We start from the raw sequence: 19,047 nt of genomic DNA, 5'->3' as shown, positions 1-19,047 counted from the left end.
CCTCCTCTGTGGCGTTGCTAGCGAGGGGGGGGGTTGTTGCACCCGGGTGACACCAAGGCAGAGGGGGGGGGGGGGCGTGAAGAGATGACAGTGCGTGCAGTGCAGGCTTAACTGTGCCCGATGGCAGATCAACATGGCATGCACATCCGTACACAGTAACAGATCACTGCCGAAGTCAAACCCTGCACAGAGCTGCAGCGAGGTGCCGAGTGCTGGAACGATCCCTGCACTCCTACATTCAGCAAAGTAGATTTCCATTCCACCGCACCCGACAGATTATTTCTAGTCCCCGCCTCTGACATGATGTCATTCAGAGGCTGGACAGGAAGAGAGAGAGAGGTACCGCGCGGGAACATGCATGTTGCTGGCATTGGGTAAGTGAGCAATGGCAGACTGAGAAAAATATATGTTGCAGTGACTCTTTTCCAGTGCACAGGACTTGTTAATGTTTAATTCAGCACAAGGAGTTAATGAATACTGATATAATGGGGTGATAAGCGCAGTAAAAGTGAGTCTGCTGTGAAATAAGGCAATGATCAGTGAACCAGACCAATCATGACCTGCATAAATCACAGTGACTGAATAAACCAAAAAACAAGAACTAACTAGCAGGTGGCCAGTGAAAAAATGCACACATAAGTAAATGACATTGCTGTGAAATAAACCAGTAAACAGTGAAAAAATGTCTCAAACATTAATACTGGTGCAAATAATGTGCAACCACAGCTAACAGCTATGGTAAAAGAACATAATTAATGCAAGTGAATAAAGTCCCAAATAAAATATTAAATGGCTGAAAATAAATGATGACGATCCTTCAGGAATCTTCCAATATAGTCTTGAATGAGGTGGGCTCACAGAGAGCTTACATTTCCAAAATAATAATTAAGCCTTGTTAACCTGGACATCCATGAGAGGTGCTGTTAAATCCACATCTAGGGTCTGGCTATGGATAGCGTCCTGTGTGATCCTCTGTGGTCAGCTTCAAAACCTCCTGGTGGACATCGATGGTACTCAGCTGACCACAGAGGATCACACAGGACGCTATCCATAGCCAGACCCTAGATGTGGATTTAACAGCACCTCTCATGGATGTCCAGGTTAACAAGGCTTAATTATTATTTTGGAAATGTAAGCTCTCTGTGAGCCCACCTCATTCAAGACTATATTGGAAGATTCCTGAAGGATCGTCATCATTTATTTTCAGCCATTTAATATTTTATTTGGGACTTTATTCACTTGCATTAATTATGTTCTTTTACCATAGCTGTTAGCTGTGGTTGCACATTATTTGCACCAGTATTAATGTTTGAGACAATTTTTCACTGTTTACTGGTTTATTTCACAGCAATGTCATTTACTTATGTGTGCATTTTTTCACTGGCCACCTGCTAGTTAGTTCTTGTTTTTTGGTTTATTCAGTCACTGTGATTTATGCAGGTCATGATTGGTCTGGTTCACTGATCATTGCCTTGTTTCACAGCAGACTCACTTTTACTGCGCTTATCACCCCATTATATCAACACTTTCAGTTATTCATATTCGCATATGTATACACTATTAGATTGAGCAGCAGTACATTATCTTTATATATTCACTCTTTTTATTCTAAGTTTATTGGGTAGGCGCGAGAGTTCCTCCCACACTTTAGTTAATGAATACTGCCATTGATCTCGAATGCAGTAGTGCCCAGTAGAAGTTAATTAAACCCCTTGTGCTGTATTAGTGGTCAGTGTCAGTGTTAATGAACCCATTCATGTTTCAATAAAAAGGGGTAACTAACACTGACCACTAATACAGCACAAGGGAGTTCATTAACACAGCCACTGGCCACTACTGCATTAGTGATCCATTGCAGTGTAAATTAACTCCTTGTGCTGCAGGGCTTTAAAAAAGCATTAATGCCACTGACCATCAATGCCAGGGCTATTATTGTAGTTACTGCACCAATGCTTTGAATCATTGTAGAAATGGACACCAATGTTGACAATTATTTTTGCAGAAACTGACACTGTACTGGCAGCTATTATTGCTGAAACGGGTACTGATCCGGATGGGGGGTAGTTATTTCCTGGGGAGTTCAATTTTTTTTCATATCATATTGTTAGTTAAATGTGCTAATTGCTTTATAGTTGTTAACGGCACTACTATTGGCATTATATGCAGTGTGATATGGGAAAAAATACAATGGGGGGGGGGGGGGGGTGACACCATTTCTTACCGCACCAGGTGACACCAACCCTAGTGACGCCCCACCCTTGGCTGTGTACAACCCCCTACCACCCCTGCCTGTGTCTAACTCCTCTACCACCCCTGCCTGTGTCTAACCCTCTACCACCCCTGCCTGTGTCTAACCCCCTCCCTACCACCCCTGCCTGTGTTTAACGCCCCTCAATACCACTCCTGGCTGTGTTTAACCCCCCACCCTACCACCCGTGGCTGTGTATAAACCCCCACCACCCCTGGCTGTGTCTGAACCCCACCATCACTGTTGCATGTAAATCTGACTTACTGATAAATTTAATTTGGGTTTTAATTGCAATGATATAAAATAATTAATGTGGGGGCCTTTTGGTGGGCAATATTTTTTTTTTTTGGGGGGGGGGGGGCAGCACTTCATTCCTGGGCCCAGGCAGCACAATGTCTTGGGCCGTTCCTGATATATATATATATATATATATATATATATACACAGTATATGTATTTTTGAGGTGGGGAATTTCGGGTGAGTTCCCACACTTTTTTTCCCAGGACTTGACCCCTGGGCCGGACACATGGATAGGGGAGGCAGTACCCAATGCGCCCTTCATGGACGGGCCGCCCCTGCTTGAAATGATGTATGGGTGGGATGCTGACAGGCAAATGGCTTCTGGAGGGGCTCTTTGTATAGTTATCCCATAGTGCTCTGGAAATCCTATTCCTTGCACTCTTTATTATTTATTAATCATCTCTTTAATCATCTTACAATAAAATCCTCATGCGTTTTACAATGACTTTATTTATGCTTTATTGCTGAAGTTAAAGTACAATCACCTTAAAAGTTTTTTCGGTTTATGTTTTTTTCTCTCTGAGGTGCCGCAATTTCTATACCCAATCACACCCCTGACCCAGCTGTATAGTTTTTACTGCAGTAGAGGAAAGTAAATGGTCATGGCCAGGGCTTTTTTTTCTCAAACAATAGGTGCTGGAACTTAACCATGGCCCCACAAAACCCCTCCCCCTACACACACCCTCCAAATCACATCAAATAGTGGGTGTGGTCAGTCAAATTTCCCGAAAACAGTAGAAGGGTCTTAAAGGGGCATTAAATACCAGAATTGCATTACACACAGAGGGCCAGATTCAGAGACATTTACGTTACTCCGCGGCGGCGTAACGTATCCCATTTACGTTACACCGCCGCAGGTTTACAGCGTAAGTGCCTGATTCACAAAGCTCTTACCTGTAAACTTGCGGCGGTGTAACGTAAATCCGCTCGGCGCAAGCCCGCCTAATTCAAGTGGGGCGGGTACCATTTAAATTAGGCGCGTTTCCGCGCCGAACGTTCTGCGCATGCTCCGTGTTAAAATTTCCCGACGTGCTTTGCGCGAAATTACGGCGCCCCAACGTTTTTTTTGAACGGCGACGTGCATTACGGCGTTTCGTATTCCCGGACGTCTTACGCAAAAAAAAAAATCGAAATTCGACGCGGGAACGACGGCCATACTTTAACATGGCTGATCTAAAGATAAGCCATGTTAAAGCAGGTGTAACTTTGCGACGGGAAAAACTGACTAGCGAGATTGCGACCAGCGCGCGGATCTTCGTGGATCGCCGTAACTAGTCATTTGCATATTCTACGCCGACCGCTATGGAATCGCCACCTAGCGGCCGGCCTAGAATTGCATCCTAAGATCCGATGGTGTAAGTCAATTACACCTGTCGGATCTTAGGGCTAGCTATGCGTGACTGATTCTATGAATCAGCCGCATAGTTACGACGGGCGGATCACAGAGATATGACGGCGTATCAGGAGATACGCCATCATATCTCTTCTGTGAATCTGGCCCAGAGTGCAGAGCTGTCACTGGTAAACACAGAAACCAGACTTCTGTGTTTACAGGTGATTGCGGTGAGCAGGCACCAAAGGGTCTGAGCCAGAGGTGGTGGAACCGAGTCCCACCAAGTTCCACCTGAAAAAAAAAAAGCCCTGGTCATGACCTTGCAAAGTGTCTGGCGGGGTTCCTGGATTAGAAATAGGCTTTTACTAAAAACCTCAGACTTTGGAGTTTAAGATGAAAAAAAAACTTTGCTTGTTGCCCACAACAGCCAACCAGATCCCTCCTTTCAATTTCCCACACTGCACTAGGCCCTTAGAACAGAGAATGTGATTGGCTACATTTTACTACAAGGACTGTTATCCTTTCACGCTTACAATGGCCTTATCAGGCCTTCTGTTCCTTTACCTGGAAGGGGACGTCCGCCATCGTTTTGGCTAAGTAGTACGCCTTCAGGCTATACCAATAGTTGAGATGTTCTCTGAGAAACACTCCCATTTCAAGTGGAACTATTAGAAATAATAAAAGAAAGAGTGTCAGAATAATAGGTATAATAATGATACTACTACTAATAATAATAATAACAGGACCTAAGTGTTTTTTTTTTTTTTTTTGCTGGATGCCTGGCTCTTTGAGTGGGCTTTAATGCAGAGAGGGGAGGAGTTTCATGATCACATGACTGCTGTGATTGGCTTTCACAACTATCACATGATCCCGAGTCCGTTCTGCTGACTCCAGATCAGAAGCTGCTGACAGAGAGCTGTTGTAGTCAGTTTGGTCATTGTGTTGAGAGCATGCGGTAAGTTCACTCTCAGCACCCAAATTCACACCTCCGTGGACACATACACTGTATTACCAAAAGTATTGGGACGCCTGCCTTTACACGCACATAAACTTTAATGGCATTCCAGTCATATAGGTGGATTCAGAAAGACTTAGGCTGGCGTATCAGTAGATACGCCAGCCTAAGTCTGAATGTGCGCCAGCGCTAATTTAAGCGTATTCTGGAAACCAGATACGCTTAAATTAGGCTCAGATACGAGCGGCGTAAGTGTCTTACACTGTCGTATCCTAAAGTGTAATTTTTAGGCTGACCGCTAGGTGGCGCTTCCATTGCGGTCGGCGTAGAATATGTACATCACTAGATACGCCTATTCACGAACGTACGCCCGGCCAACGCAGTACAGATACGCCGTGTACGTAACGCATTATCAGGCCTAAAGTTATTCCATCAAATAGCTGGAATAGTAATGTTAAGTATGGCCGTCGTTCCCGTGTTGAAATTCGAAAATTTTACTCCGTTTGCGTAAGTCGTTCGTGAATAGGGATTTACATCATTTACGTCCACGTCGAAACCAATAGGACCGTGCAGCGTACTTTGCCGCAATGCACACTGGGATATGTAGGCGGACAGCGCATGCGCCGTTCGTAAAATACGTCAATCACGTAAGGTCACCCCCCATTAGCCTAAAACACGCCCCCTCAGCCGACTTTGAATTATGCGCGCTTACGCCCGCCCGATTTACGCTACGCCACCGTAACTTAGCAGGCAAGTACTTTGTGAATCATGTACTTGCCTCGCTAACTTACGGCGGAGTAGTGTAAATGCCATATGCTACGCCACCGCAACTATGCACCCGCCTACCTGAATCCACCTATTAGTCCGTAGGGTTCAATATTGAGTTGGCCCCGCCCTTTGCAGCTATAACAGCTTCAACTCTTCTGGAAAGGCCGTCCACAAGGTTTCTACAATGTAAAGCGCTGCATAAACCAGGCTACACCCCGCCGACGTATCTTGGGCGTAGGGTGGGCGTACATTTAGGCTGGGAGCATGGTGCCGCTCCCATTGATTAGCCATTCAAACATGCAAATGAGGGAAATACAGCGATTCACGAACCTGCATGCGCCCGACGCAGGCTACGCAATGTGCGCGTAAGTTGTACGTCCAGCGTAAAGTTATTCCCCATAAAGGAGGTGTAACCCAGCACCAGACATGCAAAGGTCTGCACCAGGGAACACAAGCCGGCGTATTTTACCTTGGACGCGTGTCTGGCTGGGCGTAGGTTACGTTCACGCCGTACGCAGTGATCCGGCGTAGTTTAGGCAGTTGTTCCGACGTGGTTGTGAGCAGGCGCAGGGGGATACGTCCACGTCACGGCGCATGCGCAGTTCGTGATACGTATCTGTCTGGCGGTCGGCCCATCATTTGCATGGGGTCACACCTCATTTGCATGGGTCATGCCCACTTCCACCTACGCCGGCGTACGCCTTCGAATCCCACGCCATGCTGGCACAGCGTTGGGAGCACTGGCTTGCTGAATTCAATGCTTGCCTCTCTGCGCTACGCCGGCGTGGCGTACGGCGTTTGCGCTACAGCGGCGTAATGTGCGCCCACACTCTGTGAATCTGGGCCTATGTATTTACTGTGCTCCACGGCTCCATCTAGGGGCAATTAATGTGGTACATTACTACTCTCCAAAATTAACCACGCAGATATACTGTGGCAGAATGGCTCTCCTGGGCGAAATCCCATATATATATACGGCTTTGCCCAGGAAACACACAAATCCATGTGCTGTCTAAGGAGAGAAGGACAGATCGTGTCTTTCTAGAAAGTAGAAAACACAATCTGTCATCTCCTATAGTGAGTCTCCTTCCCCCCACAGTTAGAACACACACTAGGGAACACATTTAACCCCTTGATCGCTCTCTAGTGTTAACCCCCTCCCTGCCAGTGACATGTGCACAGTAATCAGTGCATATTTATAGCACTGATCGCTCTGTAAATGTCAATGGTCCCAAAAATGTGTCAAAGGTGTCCGACCTGTCCACTACAATGTCGCAATACCGCCAAAAAAAAAAAAATGCAGATCACTGCCATTACTATAAGGTGACCAGATTTTTTTAATGAAATCCGAGGACATATTTTTTTTGTTTTACTAGTAATGGCAGCAATCAGCGACTTTCTGCCCGTTGCCGCCCGCCTCACAGCCCGTCAAGTCTTACTCTCCGGACCCCCGGCTACTACTGGGTGGGGAGTGGAGGAAGATCACTCCGCCAGGGAAGGCAAGGAGATAAGTAGGCAGGCGGCTGGCCAGGATTTGAGCCAAGGCAGAAGAACATGTGAGCGGAGCTGAAGAAATATTCCCTCTGCTTCCAACCAGCACATGATCATCAGAAAGGGGCACAGATAATGGAAAAAAATACACCCCCTAAGCTAGTAGGAGCGGCAGGGTGGGGGGGTGTAATTCTGATTTTTTTTAATTCTGCACTAATTATCTTTGAAATTGCCCCAGCCCCTGTTCAAATCCAATCCGGGGACAAAACTGGGGACAGATTTGGGGTGGGGACAGTGTCCTCAATCCGGGGACTGTCCCCTGAAACCGGGGATATCTGGTCACCCTACATTACTAGTAAAAAATAAAAAAATAAAAACGCCATAAATCTTTCCCGTAGTTTGTAGACGCTTTTTTAAATTGGGATATTTATTATAGCAATAAGTAAAAGATATTGTGTTTTTTTCTAAATTGTCGCTCTTTTTTTGTTTATAGCGCCAAAAAAAAAAAAACGCAGAGGTGATCAAATACCACCAAAATAAAGCTCAATTTGTGGGAAAAAAAGGACATCAAGTTTGTTTGGGTACATCGTCGCACGACCGCGCAATTGTCAGTTAAAGCGACGCAGTGCCGTATCGCAAAAAAAATGGCCCGATCCTTGGGCAGCCAAATCTTCAGGGGCGGAAGTGGTTAAAAAATATTCGCTTACGAGAGAAAATAGCCGAATGAACATTTTTTATTTCTGCTCAATTCGCAGAACAGAAGGACATAATGATAGAGATTTACTAAAACTGGAGCACTCAGAATCTGGTGAAGCTGTGTAGCCAATCAGCTTCAGCTTGTTGAATTAAAAAGGTTGTAAAGGTACAATTATTTTTTTCCTAAATAGCTTCCTTTACCTTAGTGCAGTCCTCCTTCACTTACCTCATCTTTCCATTTTGCTTTTAAATGTCCTTCTTTCTTCTGAGAAATCCTCACTTCCTGTTCTTCTGTCTGTAACTCCACACAGTAATGCAAGGCTTTCTCCCTGGTGTGGAGTGTCGTGCTCGCCCCCTCCTTGAACTACAGGAGAGTCAGGACGCCCACTAACACACAGCTTATTTCTCTATCTTCAACCAAGAGAGTGTCCTGACTCTCCCGTAGTCCAAGGGAAGGGGCGAGCACGACACTCCACACCAGGGAGAAAACCTTGCAGTACTGTGTGGAGTTACAGACAGAAGAACTGGAAGTGAGGATTTCTCAGAAGAAATAAGGACATTTAAAAGCAAAATGGAAGGATGAGGTAAGTGAAGGAGGACTGCACTAAGGTAAAGGAAGATATTTAGGGAAAAAAAATAGTTTTCCTTTACAACTCCTTTAAAGCGGAGGTTCACCGAAATAACATTTATATCAGACCAACTTCTTTATACTTCTAACATGTACAGTCCGCCTTTTTTTTTTTACGCTGTAAATACCGCATAATCTTTATTTGCAATCTGGCTTCCGGGTACTTCTCCCCGCGGGAGTAGGCGTTTCCAAGCTGAGGAGGAATGTCCTCTGGGAGGTCGCCCAGATGATTGACGTCCTTTCAGAAAAAGTTCACCCCGGCGGATAAGGCCCAGCCCCCCGTATTGCGTAGGCGCGTCCGAGTCACGGCGTTTCCGAAAGAAGCCGAACATGCAGAGCTGCGAGTCGGCTCTATACGGCGCCTGCGCACCGACTAGGAGCCGTGTAGAGCTTCTTCATGTTCAGCTTCTTTCGGAACGCGTGACGCGCCTACGCAATACGGGGGGCGGGGCCTTATCCGCCAGGGTGAACTTTTTCTGAAAGGACGTCAGCTTGGAAACGCCTACTCCCGCGGGGAGGAGTACCCGGAAGCCAGATTACAAATAAAGATTATACAATATGTACAGTGTAAAAAGAAAAAAAATTGCGGACTGTACATGTTAGAAGTATAAAGAAGTTGGTCTGATATAGATGTTATTTGGGTGAACCTCCGCTTTAAGCTTTGAAAATGAAACCTGGAAGCTGATTGGTTTCTAGGTTCTGGTTTTGCACTCTCCAGTTTTAGTGAATAACCCCTCAACATGTCTCCCACTCTTGAGAATAGTGGGCCAGATTCAGAGAAGAAGTACGCCGGAGTATCTGCTGATACTCCGGCGTACTTTCAAATTTGCCGCGGCGTATCTTTATTTGTAATTCACAAACAAAGATACAACTGCATTTGGCTAAGATCCGACAGGCGTACGGCTTCGTATCTTAGGATGCAATACTTCGGCGGCCGCTGGGTGGAGTTTGCGTCGTTTTCCGCGTCGGGTATGCTAATTAGCTGTTTACGGCGATCCACAAAGGTACGCGCGTTCGTCGCATTCTCTTACGTCGTCGCTAGTCGGCTTTTCGCGTCGCAAAGTTACGGCTGCTATTTAGGTGGCGTAACAATAGACAGCCCATGTTAAAGTATGGCCGTCGTTCCCGCGTCGAATTTCAAATTATTATTTTTTTAGTGTAAGTCGTCCGGGAATACAAAAGGACGTAACGCACGTCGCCGTTCAAAAAATTACGTCGGGGCGACGTCATTTCGCGCAAAGCACGGCGGGAAATTTCAAAACAGGGCATGCGCAGTACGTCCGGCGCGGGAACGCGCCTAATTTAAATGGTACACGCCCCATTTGAATTAGGCGGGCCTGCGCCGGACGGCTTTACGCTACGCCGCCGCAAGTTTACACGCAAGTGCTTTGTGAATCAAGCACTTACGATGAAAACTTGCGGCGGTGTAACGTAAAGGGGATACGTTAAGCCGCAGCGCAAGTACGTGAGTCTGGCCCAGTGTTCTCCTGCATATTCTCCACACAAGATTACTGGTAAGTGTACTCACTGGTTCCCATGAGTTGATCACAGTCAATAAAGACTGACCCACAAGAATAATTCAGAAGTGGTACTCACAGGTGAGGACTGTTGGCATGAGGGCAGCAAACATCAGGAAGAGCATCGAGAAGAAGAGGAAACCTGAGTTGCTCAGGACTTTTTTCGCCTCATTTCCAATTCCAAGATACAATAATCCTATGAGCAGTCCGATCCCTATGTGCGATGTGATACGGAGGTGGGTCAGCACCTAAAAATGGAGAGAGTGTTATTAGTATCATTGTTACTGAATGCAAGCCAGTGACGGAGCAATGATATAGTCCTCAATACAGGACACGATAGCTGCCAACACACACGTGTTAACCACTTAACCCCTTCAATATCGGGCTTTTATACCCACCTCAATACCGGGCCTATTCTGGCACTTCTCTCCTACATGTACAAATCATCATTCCTTTGCTAGAAAATTACGGAGAACCCCCAAACATTATATATGTTTTTTTAGCAGATACCCTAGGGAATAAAACAACGGTCATTGCAACGTTCTATCTTGCACGGTATTTGCGCAATAATTTTTTAAACGCCTTTTTTTGGGAAAAAGATTGTTTCATGAATTAAAAAAATAACAAAACAGTAAAGTTAGCCCAATTTTTGGGGAAAATATGAAAGATTATGTTACACCGAGTAAATAGATACCTAAGATGTCACGCTTTAAAATTGCACACACTCATGGAATGGCGCCAAACTTTGGTACTTATAAATCTCCATAGACGATGCTTTGAATTTTTTTGCAGGTTACCAGTTTAGATTTACAGAGGAGGTCTAGTGCTAGAATTGTTGCTGGCACTCTAACGCACGTGGCGATACCTCACATACAGTATGTGGTTTAAACAGCGTTTACATATGTCGGTGGGACTTGTGTGTGCGTTCGCTTCTGCGCGCGAGCTACCGGGGACAGGGGCGTTTACATTTTTTTTATTATTATTCTTTTTTTTTTTACATTATTATTTATTTTTTTTACACTTTTTTTTTTCTCACTTTTATTCCTATTACAAGGAATGTAAACATTCCTTATAATAGGAAATGTGTGTGACAGGTCCTCTTTATGGAGAGATGCGGGGTCAATAAGACTTTGCACCTCTCCTCCAGGCTGGAAAGCATGAGATCAGTGAAAAAAATATTCACCGATCTCATGATCACTGTTGCATAGTAGCCGCAATCGCGGCTTTGTTTACTTACGGGTACCCGGGCGTGACGTCATCACATCGCGCCCGGGTCCTCCGACGGTCATAGAGATGACTGGTGACCATCTGGTCACCAGTCATTCCTATGCTTCCTGCCAGCGCCGGACAATTCTTTCGCTGGGCCCCCGATGGCACGGGAGAGACCGGAGAAGCACCGGATGTCGGCGGGAGGTGGGGGTGTACCCTCCCGCCGCCTATAAGAACGATCAAGAGGCGAAACCGCCACTATGATCATTCTTATGTTGCACAGAATCACCGGCAGAAGAGAAGGATATCTGAATGATGCCTCTAGCTGCAGGCATTATTCAGATATCCCCCCGTAAAGCCCAGGACATCATATGACGTCCACCCAGGATGGGAGATCCCATCTGTGGACGTCATATTACAATGGGCGGGTATTGAAGTGGTTAAGGACCGCCCTTTTTTTTTTTTTTTACACTTGGTGTTTACAAGTTAAAATAATTTTTTTTTTGCTGGAAAATTACTTAGTACCCCCAAACAATATATATTTTTTTCAGACACCATAGAGAATAAAATGGCAGCCATTGCAATACATTCTCTCACACCGTATTTGCACAGCGGTCTTATAAGCGCACTTTTTTTTGGAAAAAATTCACTTTTTTTTAATTAAAAAATAAGAAAACAGAAAAGTTAGCCCAATGTTTTTCTTTTTTGTATTGTGAAAGATAAATATATATTTCTAGATTGTAAGCTCTAACAAGCAGGGCCCTCTGATCCCTCATGTATTGAATTGTATTGTAACTGTTCTGTCTTCCCTGATGTTGTAAAGCACTGTGAAAACTGTTGGCACTATATAAATTCTGTATAATAATAATAATAATAATAATAATAATATACATATATATTTATATGTAGGTTTATGTGTATATGTATATATGCAGAATCCAGAAACTTACCGAGTCCCTCATAATACTAAGACAGGTTCTCTTGAATAGGATACAGAACTGGGTGAGACAGCTGGCTGAGAAGCTGTGACATCCTTCGGTGGGTGAAGCGTCCTGCAAATCAAATATACATTATTATATATATATATATGAAATAAACTATAAGATCACCAAGTACAGATTTGTTTATTTTTTGTTTGTTATTATTCATGCGGCTATACATTGGTTTTTTTCCCCTCTATATACCTCATCAGCTGGTTTGTGCCACATGAATGGGTTGGGCTCATTCTCCCCACAATGGTCCATCTTCAGCTCCGTAATACACGTGTCCTGTACGGCTCGGACCAGCCGGGGGTTCTGGTCTCCATACTCTCCAGCGGCCACTTCCATTACTACAATCAGCAAGAGGGCAACACATTTCATTAACACTGGAACTTAACATTATAAAGACTAAAAAAAAATGTTTTTATTATTTAAATTTTTTATATTGTTATTTATTTTAATAATATATATATATATATATATATATATATATATATATATATATATATATATATATATAATCAGCATTTAGTAGGTTTTTAGGATTTATTTATTTTATTATTAAAATGTTTATATTGTTATTTATTTTAATATTACTGTATATATATATATATATATATATATATATATATATATATATATATATATATATATATATATATATATATATATATAACTCTGTATTTATTTGTATATATATATAATATTAAAATAAATAACAATATAAACATTTAAATAATAAAATAAGTAAATCCTAAAAACCTACTAAATACTGATTATATATATATATATATATATATATATATATATATATTTATATATATATATATATATATATATATATATATATATATATATATATATTTATTCCCCCTTCCCTGGGCATAAAGACTCTGTTAAAGGGATGCTGGGGCTGTCCAATATTGTGAATCACTGTCTTATGATGCTGCTCCCATACATCAAAGAGTACTTTTTTTTAAAATAAGCAACAGAATAAGAAAGCCAACTTGTATAGACAGTTCACCACCGTACCCCCCCCCCCCCTTATCAGGGCTATGATACACAGGGGTGGACTGACCCATCGGGGACTCGGGCCCGAGGGTCCAGAGACATTAGGGGCCTGGCCCCATCAGAGGTCACTTGAATCGGCTGTAACAGATTAAAGATTTTTTTATATATAAATAAGTATATATATATATATATATATATATATAAAACTTTTTTTTCAGTATATGCAATGTTCTGAATGGATGTATTTGAAATGGGATTGGATGGTATGGATTAATAAAATGTGTGACTACTCTTTCCAGCCTGTGAGGGTTCTCATTATTCCAAATAATAGTATAACTAGTACTATTTAACCACATTAAAATGAATAAGTCCAGTTAAATGTGACCATCTACTAATAGCTTGCTGTACTCTAAACAGGTTAGTTATAATAATAATAATAATAATAATAATAATAATAATAATAATAATAATAATAATAATAATAATAATAATAAAAAATAAAAATAAAAAGTGGTATTCTATTATTTGGCCACTAGATGGCACTAAAGGCTAAAGATATTCCACCCATGCTATAACAGTTAAAATCTCTTCCCCAAGACCATCCAATATTAGCATTGTTTTTTCCTTCTAAGAAATTAAACTTTACAGGAGAGTAAGGGATTGATTTTACAGAAGCCGTCCTTGATTCAAGGCCCAGACTGATCTTACTGGTAATATTGATTTGTGACTACCTTGACCACTCTGAATATCACAGAACAGAATAGGAACCTGAAAATCCTTCTTTGTAGAAACTGCTATTATAGGATCTCACAATGACCGGTCACAAGACCAAATGCCTTGGAATTTATGGTGACATGCAGGGCCGCCATCAGGAATTATGGGGCCCCTTACACAGCTTCAGGCATGGGCCCCCTGGGGGAGAGAACCGGGGGGTGGGGGGTGCTGCGGGGGTGTCACGAATTTGGGGGGGGGGGTTGCCCTGGGGACCTCTGGGCCCCTTACGAAAATATATATATTAAAAAAAATTATAAAAAAAAGGGGGGTAGCCATCCAGGGCCCTGGGGTCCTCTGGGCCCTTTAATAAAAAGAAAAAATAAATAAAAATAAATATATAAAAAAAATGTTTTATAAAAAAAAAGGGGGGGGCTGCCATCCAGGGCCCTGGGGACCTCCGGGCCTTTAATAAAAAGAAAAAATAATTGAATAAAAAAATATATATCTAAAAAAAAGGGGGGGTTGCCATCCAGGGCCCTGGGGACCTCCGGGCCCTTTAATAAAAACAAAAACAAAATTAAAAAAATATATATACATTTTTATAAAAAAATTAAAAATAGATAGGGGGGTTGCCATCCAGGGCCCTGGGGACCAGATCGAGGGGGGTGCTGGGGCAGGCTGTGCCCCCCCCCCACATTTTAGTCCTGCCCCTCCGGGTTTCTGAGTGTGCATCCACTGATCCATGAGGCACTCTGATGGGGACAATTAACATTATAACATAAGGGATACTTTGATGGGGACATGTGATGTAAGGGGAACTCTGATGAGGACTCCTGATGTAAGGGGTACTCTGATGGGGACATCTGATGTAAGGGGTATTCTGATGGGGACTCTAGATGTAAGAGTGAACTCTGATGAGATGGGGACCCTAAATTATTGGGTATTCAGATGGGGAGACCTGCAGACTCTGGTGTAAAGGCGAACTCTGATGTAAAGCGGAATGCTGCGGACCATAATGTAAGGGGGGACTATAGTCACCAGAGCCCCCCTTACATCAGAGTCTACAGCGTTCCCCTTTACATCATAGTCCGCCACATTTCCCTTTTCATCAGAGTTCCCCTTTACATCAGGATCCACAGAGTTCTCCTTTTCATCAGGGCACACTGTAAGGGGGAACCCTGCGGACTCTGACAGTTGAATGTAAAAAAAAAAAAACAGACAATTAAAATGTTATTTAAAAAATAGCATGCCCCCCAATGCATTTCAGAACTGATGATCTGGGAGATGGGACAGAATCTGTTCTAGAAGGGTACATGTTTTGGGTGGGAATTTGCTAATCTGTGAATTGGGGGGGGGGGGGGCGCATATTTATGCTATGAGGGGCGATTTGGGGAGATCGGATTTGAGCAGAGGGGGGGGGGGAGCAAAGATTTGTGCCAGGAGGGGGCATTTCAGCAGTGGGGATTTGTACTGGGAGGAGGGGAATTTTTGTCTGGCCTGCAAAGGAAATTTATGCTAAAGGGGGTAAGCGTGCGGATTAGTGCTCGATTTTTTTGGGGGCGAGGTTTGCTGACACATAATGTTAATGCATCTTGGGGGGGGGGGGGCACAGTTGGCATCTTCCCCAGTGCATATAATATGACACTGCTTCAGCTGCGGATTCATTGTTACAAAGCTTCTTTGCTAAGAGGGTGGAGAATGTTTGCTTGGCAGGCTTAGTGAATAACGCCAAGATACACATTGTACTTTTAATGTACTAAGAGCATCAGGAATCAGTGGCTCCTGCAGGGTGCTGGCAGGCAGGTAAGGCTGGAACCGCTATTTATATTTGGACTGTACAGCAGCCAGCCTTGATCGACAGCGGGAGCATCTTTTTTTTCCGGGTTGGGTGGGTGGCGTGATTGATGATGAATTTACATCGGGGGACACTATTTTTTTATTTTCCATTTTTTAATAAAGGAATTGTCAAAAACTGTATGTGTGTGTTTTTATTACTTTGTGACACTTTTTTGGTGAATGGGCAGGGGTACTTGGTACCCTATACTCATTGACATGGGGGAGGGGGGTATCTGGGGGCCTAATTCTTAAAGGAGACTTCCAGATTCCGATTAACCCCCTGCCCGCTGGCCCCCACAACCACCCCCATTGGTTGTGGGGATGAGGCCCTTGTCTCCATCAACATAGGGACAAGTTGCTTTGGGGCAGAGCCCTGCCACCCCCAAAGCACCCACCACCCACCCCGCGCCGATCGAACAGCGCATGCGCCGTCCGCAAATTTTCCCAGCGTGCATTGCTTCAAATGACGTCGCAAGGACGTCATTGGTTTTGGCGTTAACGTAAATTACGTCCGGCCGTATTCGCGAACGACTTACGCAAACGACGTAAAAAATTCAAAACTCGGTGCGGGAACGACGGCCATACTTAACATAGGATACGCCGCACATACCCCTCCTATAGCAGGGGTAACTTTCCGCTGGAAAAAGCCAAACGCAAAAGACATAAAAAAAAAAGCGCCGGGCGGACGTTTGTTTCTGAATCGGCGTAAATGCTCATTTGCATAGCCGACGCGTAAAAGATACGGAAGCGCCACCTAGCGGCCGGCCTGGAATTGCAGCCTAAGATCCGACGGTGTAAGTCACTTACACCTGTCGGATCTTAGGGAGATCTATGCGTAACCTGATTCTATGAATCAGCCGCATAGATAAGACCGGCCGGACTCAGAGATACGACGGCGTATCAGGAGATACACCGCCGTATCTTCTTTCTGAATCCGGCCCAATAACTAGATATTCACACATCTGCAGTTCTAGAGGAGCATGCCCCGTCCCTCTGAGTAATCAGCCTCGTATTGATCAACCAATAAAATACGTTCAATCAGTCTTTTTCATAGACACAGTGATCGATTCTCTAACGGTAATCAGAGCGCTTCGCTATAAACCTGCAGTTGTAAAAACGTCAAGCGGTTGTTTCGCAATCTGCAAAGAGATCTCAAGTTGGCACGACTTACTGAAATCCGCCGGGTTGTGATAGGTTGGGCAGTTTAATCCAAGGACTCGCAGGTAGGGGACGAGATTCAGCACTTTCCCACGGTAGATGCATTGTCCCTGACTTAATACATAAAGCTGTGGATGAAAACAGAGAGGGGGATGAGAACAGGGTAATGGCAGCCGTACTCCCGGGAAATCAATACTAGAAAACGTGACCTTGGTTTAACCATTTGGCGGACCGGGAGTGCGACAGATTTACTTTACAGTCAAAGTGCGAAATCGGGGAAAGCTTGGATCGATGACATCACAGCGGGAGAACAACATAGATAGAATCAGCCGAGTTCATTTATATCTGCGTGCTGCAGGAAAATGCCACTTTCATGAATTGGCCTGTAAGCGGAGGTCCATAGAAATGAAAGTGAAGGCAAGGTTCTAACCAATTCCCAACGGTAGAATACAATCAGCTACCACAAGGAAACTGCAGCAAGCACAGAACCTTCATGCAAATCGATCATTCCTGTCGATATCTCGAAGGCCAGGCAGAGCCAGATCGTCCACAAGGCAAGTCAGGCAGAAGCTTAGGTACTGGTGGATGTCCAGGGGGCCTCAAAGGGGTTGTAAAGGTTCGTTTTTTATTTTCTAAATAGGTTCCTTTAACCCCCCTGGCGGTGTTCCCGAGTCTGACTCGGGGTGAGATTTTTTGGCTACGATCGGTAACCCCGAGTCAGACTCGGGCTTGCCTCGCTGAATCCACAGTAAGTGTTTACTTACCTTGTCCCTGGATCCAGCGATGCCACCACGCTGTGTGAGCGAGCGGGACCTCGCTCGATTCACACAGTGCCTCTGTGAGCCGCCGATCTCCGTTCCCTGCGACGTTACGACGCACGGGAGCGGAGAACGGCGCCAAATTCAAAAAGGTAAACCAACACATTACATACAGTATACTGTATACTTGCATAACCAAATTTGAAAGGAAATTCCAATACCTATAATTTAATAGTTAGTTATTATTAGTTAGTTATTATTTCGGATTTTTTAGATTTTCATACTTTTTTGAGATTTTCTGAGTTTCTTTCTTATTATTGGATTTTCAAATTTTTGGATTTTTAGAATTTCCGAATCTTTAAATGTTCGGATTTCAAATTTTCAGATTTCCGAATGTTCTAATTTTCAGATTTCCGAATTTCATAATTTTAAGATTTCGAATTTTCTAATTTACGAATTTATTCGAAATAATGAATTTCGATCATAACAAATAAAAATCCAAAAAGCCAAATGAAACTAAAATGAAAAATTTTTTTTTTTTTGGGCGGTGCACATATCTAGAACTGTCTGTACTGTGCCAGAACCACCAGGGCACCCTACAGAATGATATTTGGAATCTTGAGGTTTGAATCCTAACGGTGGCTGGGGAGCAATGAGGACAGTTCTTAGTACTGACACAATAGAGTGGATAGTGGCCAATGTTGGCTCTCCAGACAAGCACGCACCTGGTCAAAGAGCTCAAACAGCTTGGCACTGGGCTGGTGAATGGTGCAGATGATATTCCGTCCACCTTGAGCCAGCGACTTCATTAAAGAGACCACCTGGAAGCAGGAGGAGCTGTCCAGACCACTGTCAAAGGAAAGTAAGCATGATAGTTTAACACACTTATAATTATTATTACTGAAAAAACAATGACCCTACAGTATAAGATAATCGGAAAGTAAACTAACACTATATTAAGGACATTTGTTTGACACATATGACAAAAGTGGGCATCACAAGGTGGCAGCTTTTATTTTAAGATAAATGTGATCCTGCATGCCCCAGGACCACAACTTCCAGGCTAGAGCAGTTAGGTGGCTTCAACACTTTGGCCCCGTACACACGTCCGAGAAACTCGACGAGCAAAACACATCGTTTTGCTCTTCGAGTTCCTTTTGAAGCCGCCGAGGATCTCGGCGAGCCAAGTTTCCTCATTGACTAACGAGGAAATAGAGAACATGTTCTCTATTTGGCCCGATGAGATCCTCGTCGGTTTCCTCGGCCGAAAGTGTACACATGACCGGGTTTCTCGGCAGAATACGGCTCCGATCGAGTTTCTGGCTGAATTCTGCCGAGAAACTCGGTCGTGTGTACGGGGCCATATGCTTAGACAATCCTTCAAAATCCCACAATGCAATGGGCAAACCTCGTATCCTACAGAATGGTGCACAAACTGGGTGGTA

The 19,047-nt window shown here is 43.9% G+C and overlaps 1 protein-coding gene across 1 annotated transcript in view; it reads right to left on the bottom strand.

Annotated features, from left to right (window-relative positions):
- ABCG1 (ATP binding cassette subfamily G member 1) overlaps positions 1-19,047 on the bottom strand; it is a 176,358-nt gene that overhangs the window by 15,331 nt on the left and 141,980 nt on the right. Inside the window, exons 7-12 of the mRNA XM_040339028.1 lie at positions 18,328-18,451; positions 16,858-16,972; positions 12,330-12,475; positions 12,096-12,197; positions 10,016-10,184; positions 4,446-4,546 (exon numbers count right to left, since the gene is read on the bottom strand). Coding sequence (XP_040194962.1) covers positions 4,446-4,546; positions 10,016-10,184; positions 12,096-12,197; positions 12,330-12,475; positions 16,858-16,972; positions 18,328-18,451 — 757 coding nt within the window. The remainder of the gene's footprint in view (positions 1-4,445; positions 4,547-10,015; positions 10,185-12,095; positions 12,198-12,329; positions 12,476-16,857; positions 16,973-18,327; positions 18,452-19,047) is intronic.

Source organism: Rana temporaria, chromosome 2, assembly GCF_905171775.1.
Source record: "Rana temporaria chromosome 2, aRanTem1.1, whole genome shotgun sequence".
Taxonomy (NCBI): Eukaryota; Metazoa; Chordata; class Amphibia; order Anura; family Ranidae; genus Rana; species Rana temporaria.
The sequence above is the reverse complement of the archived record's forward strand: the minus strand, read 5'-3'. Positions and strand labels throughout refer to the sequence as shown.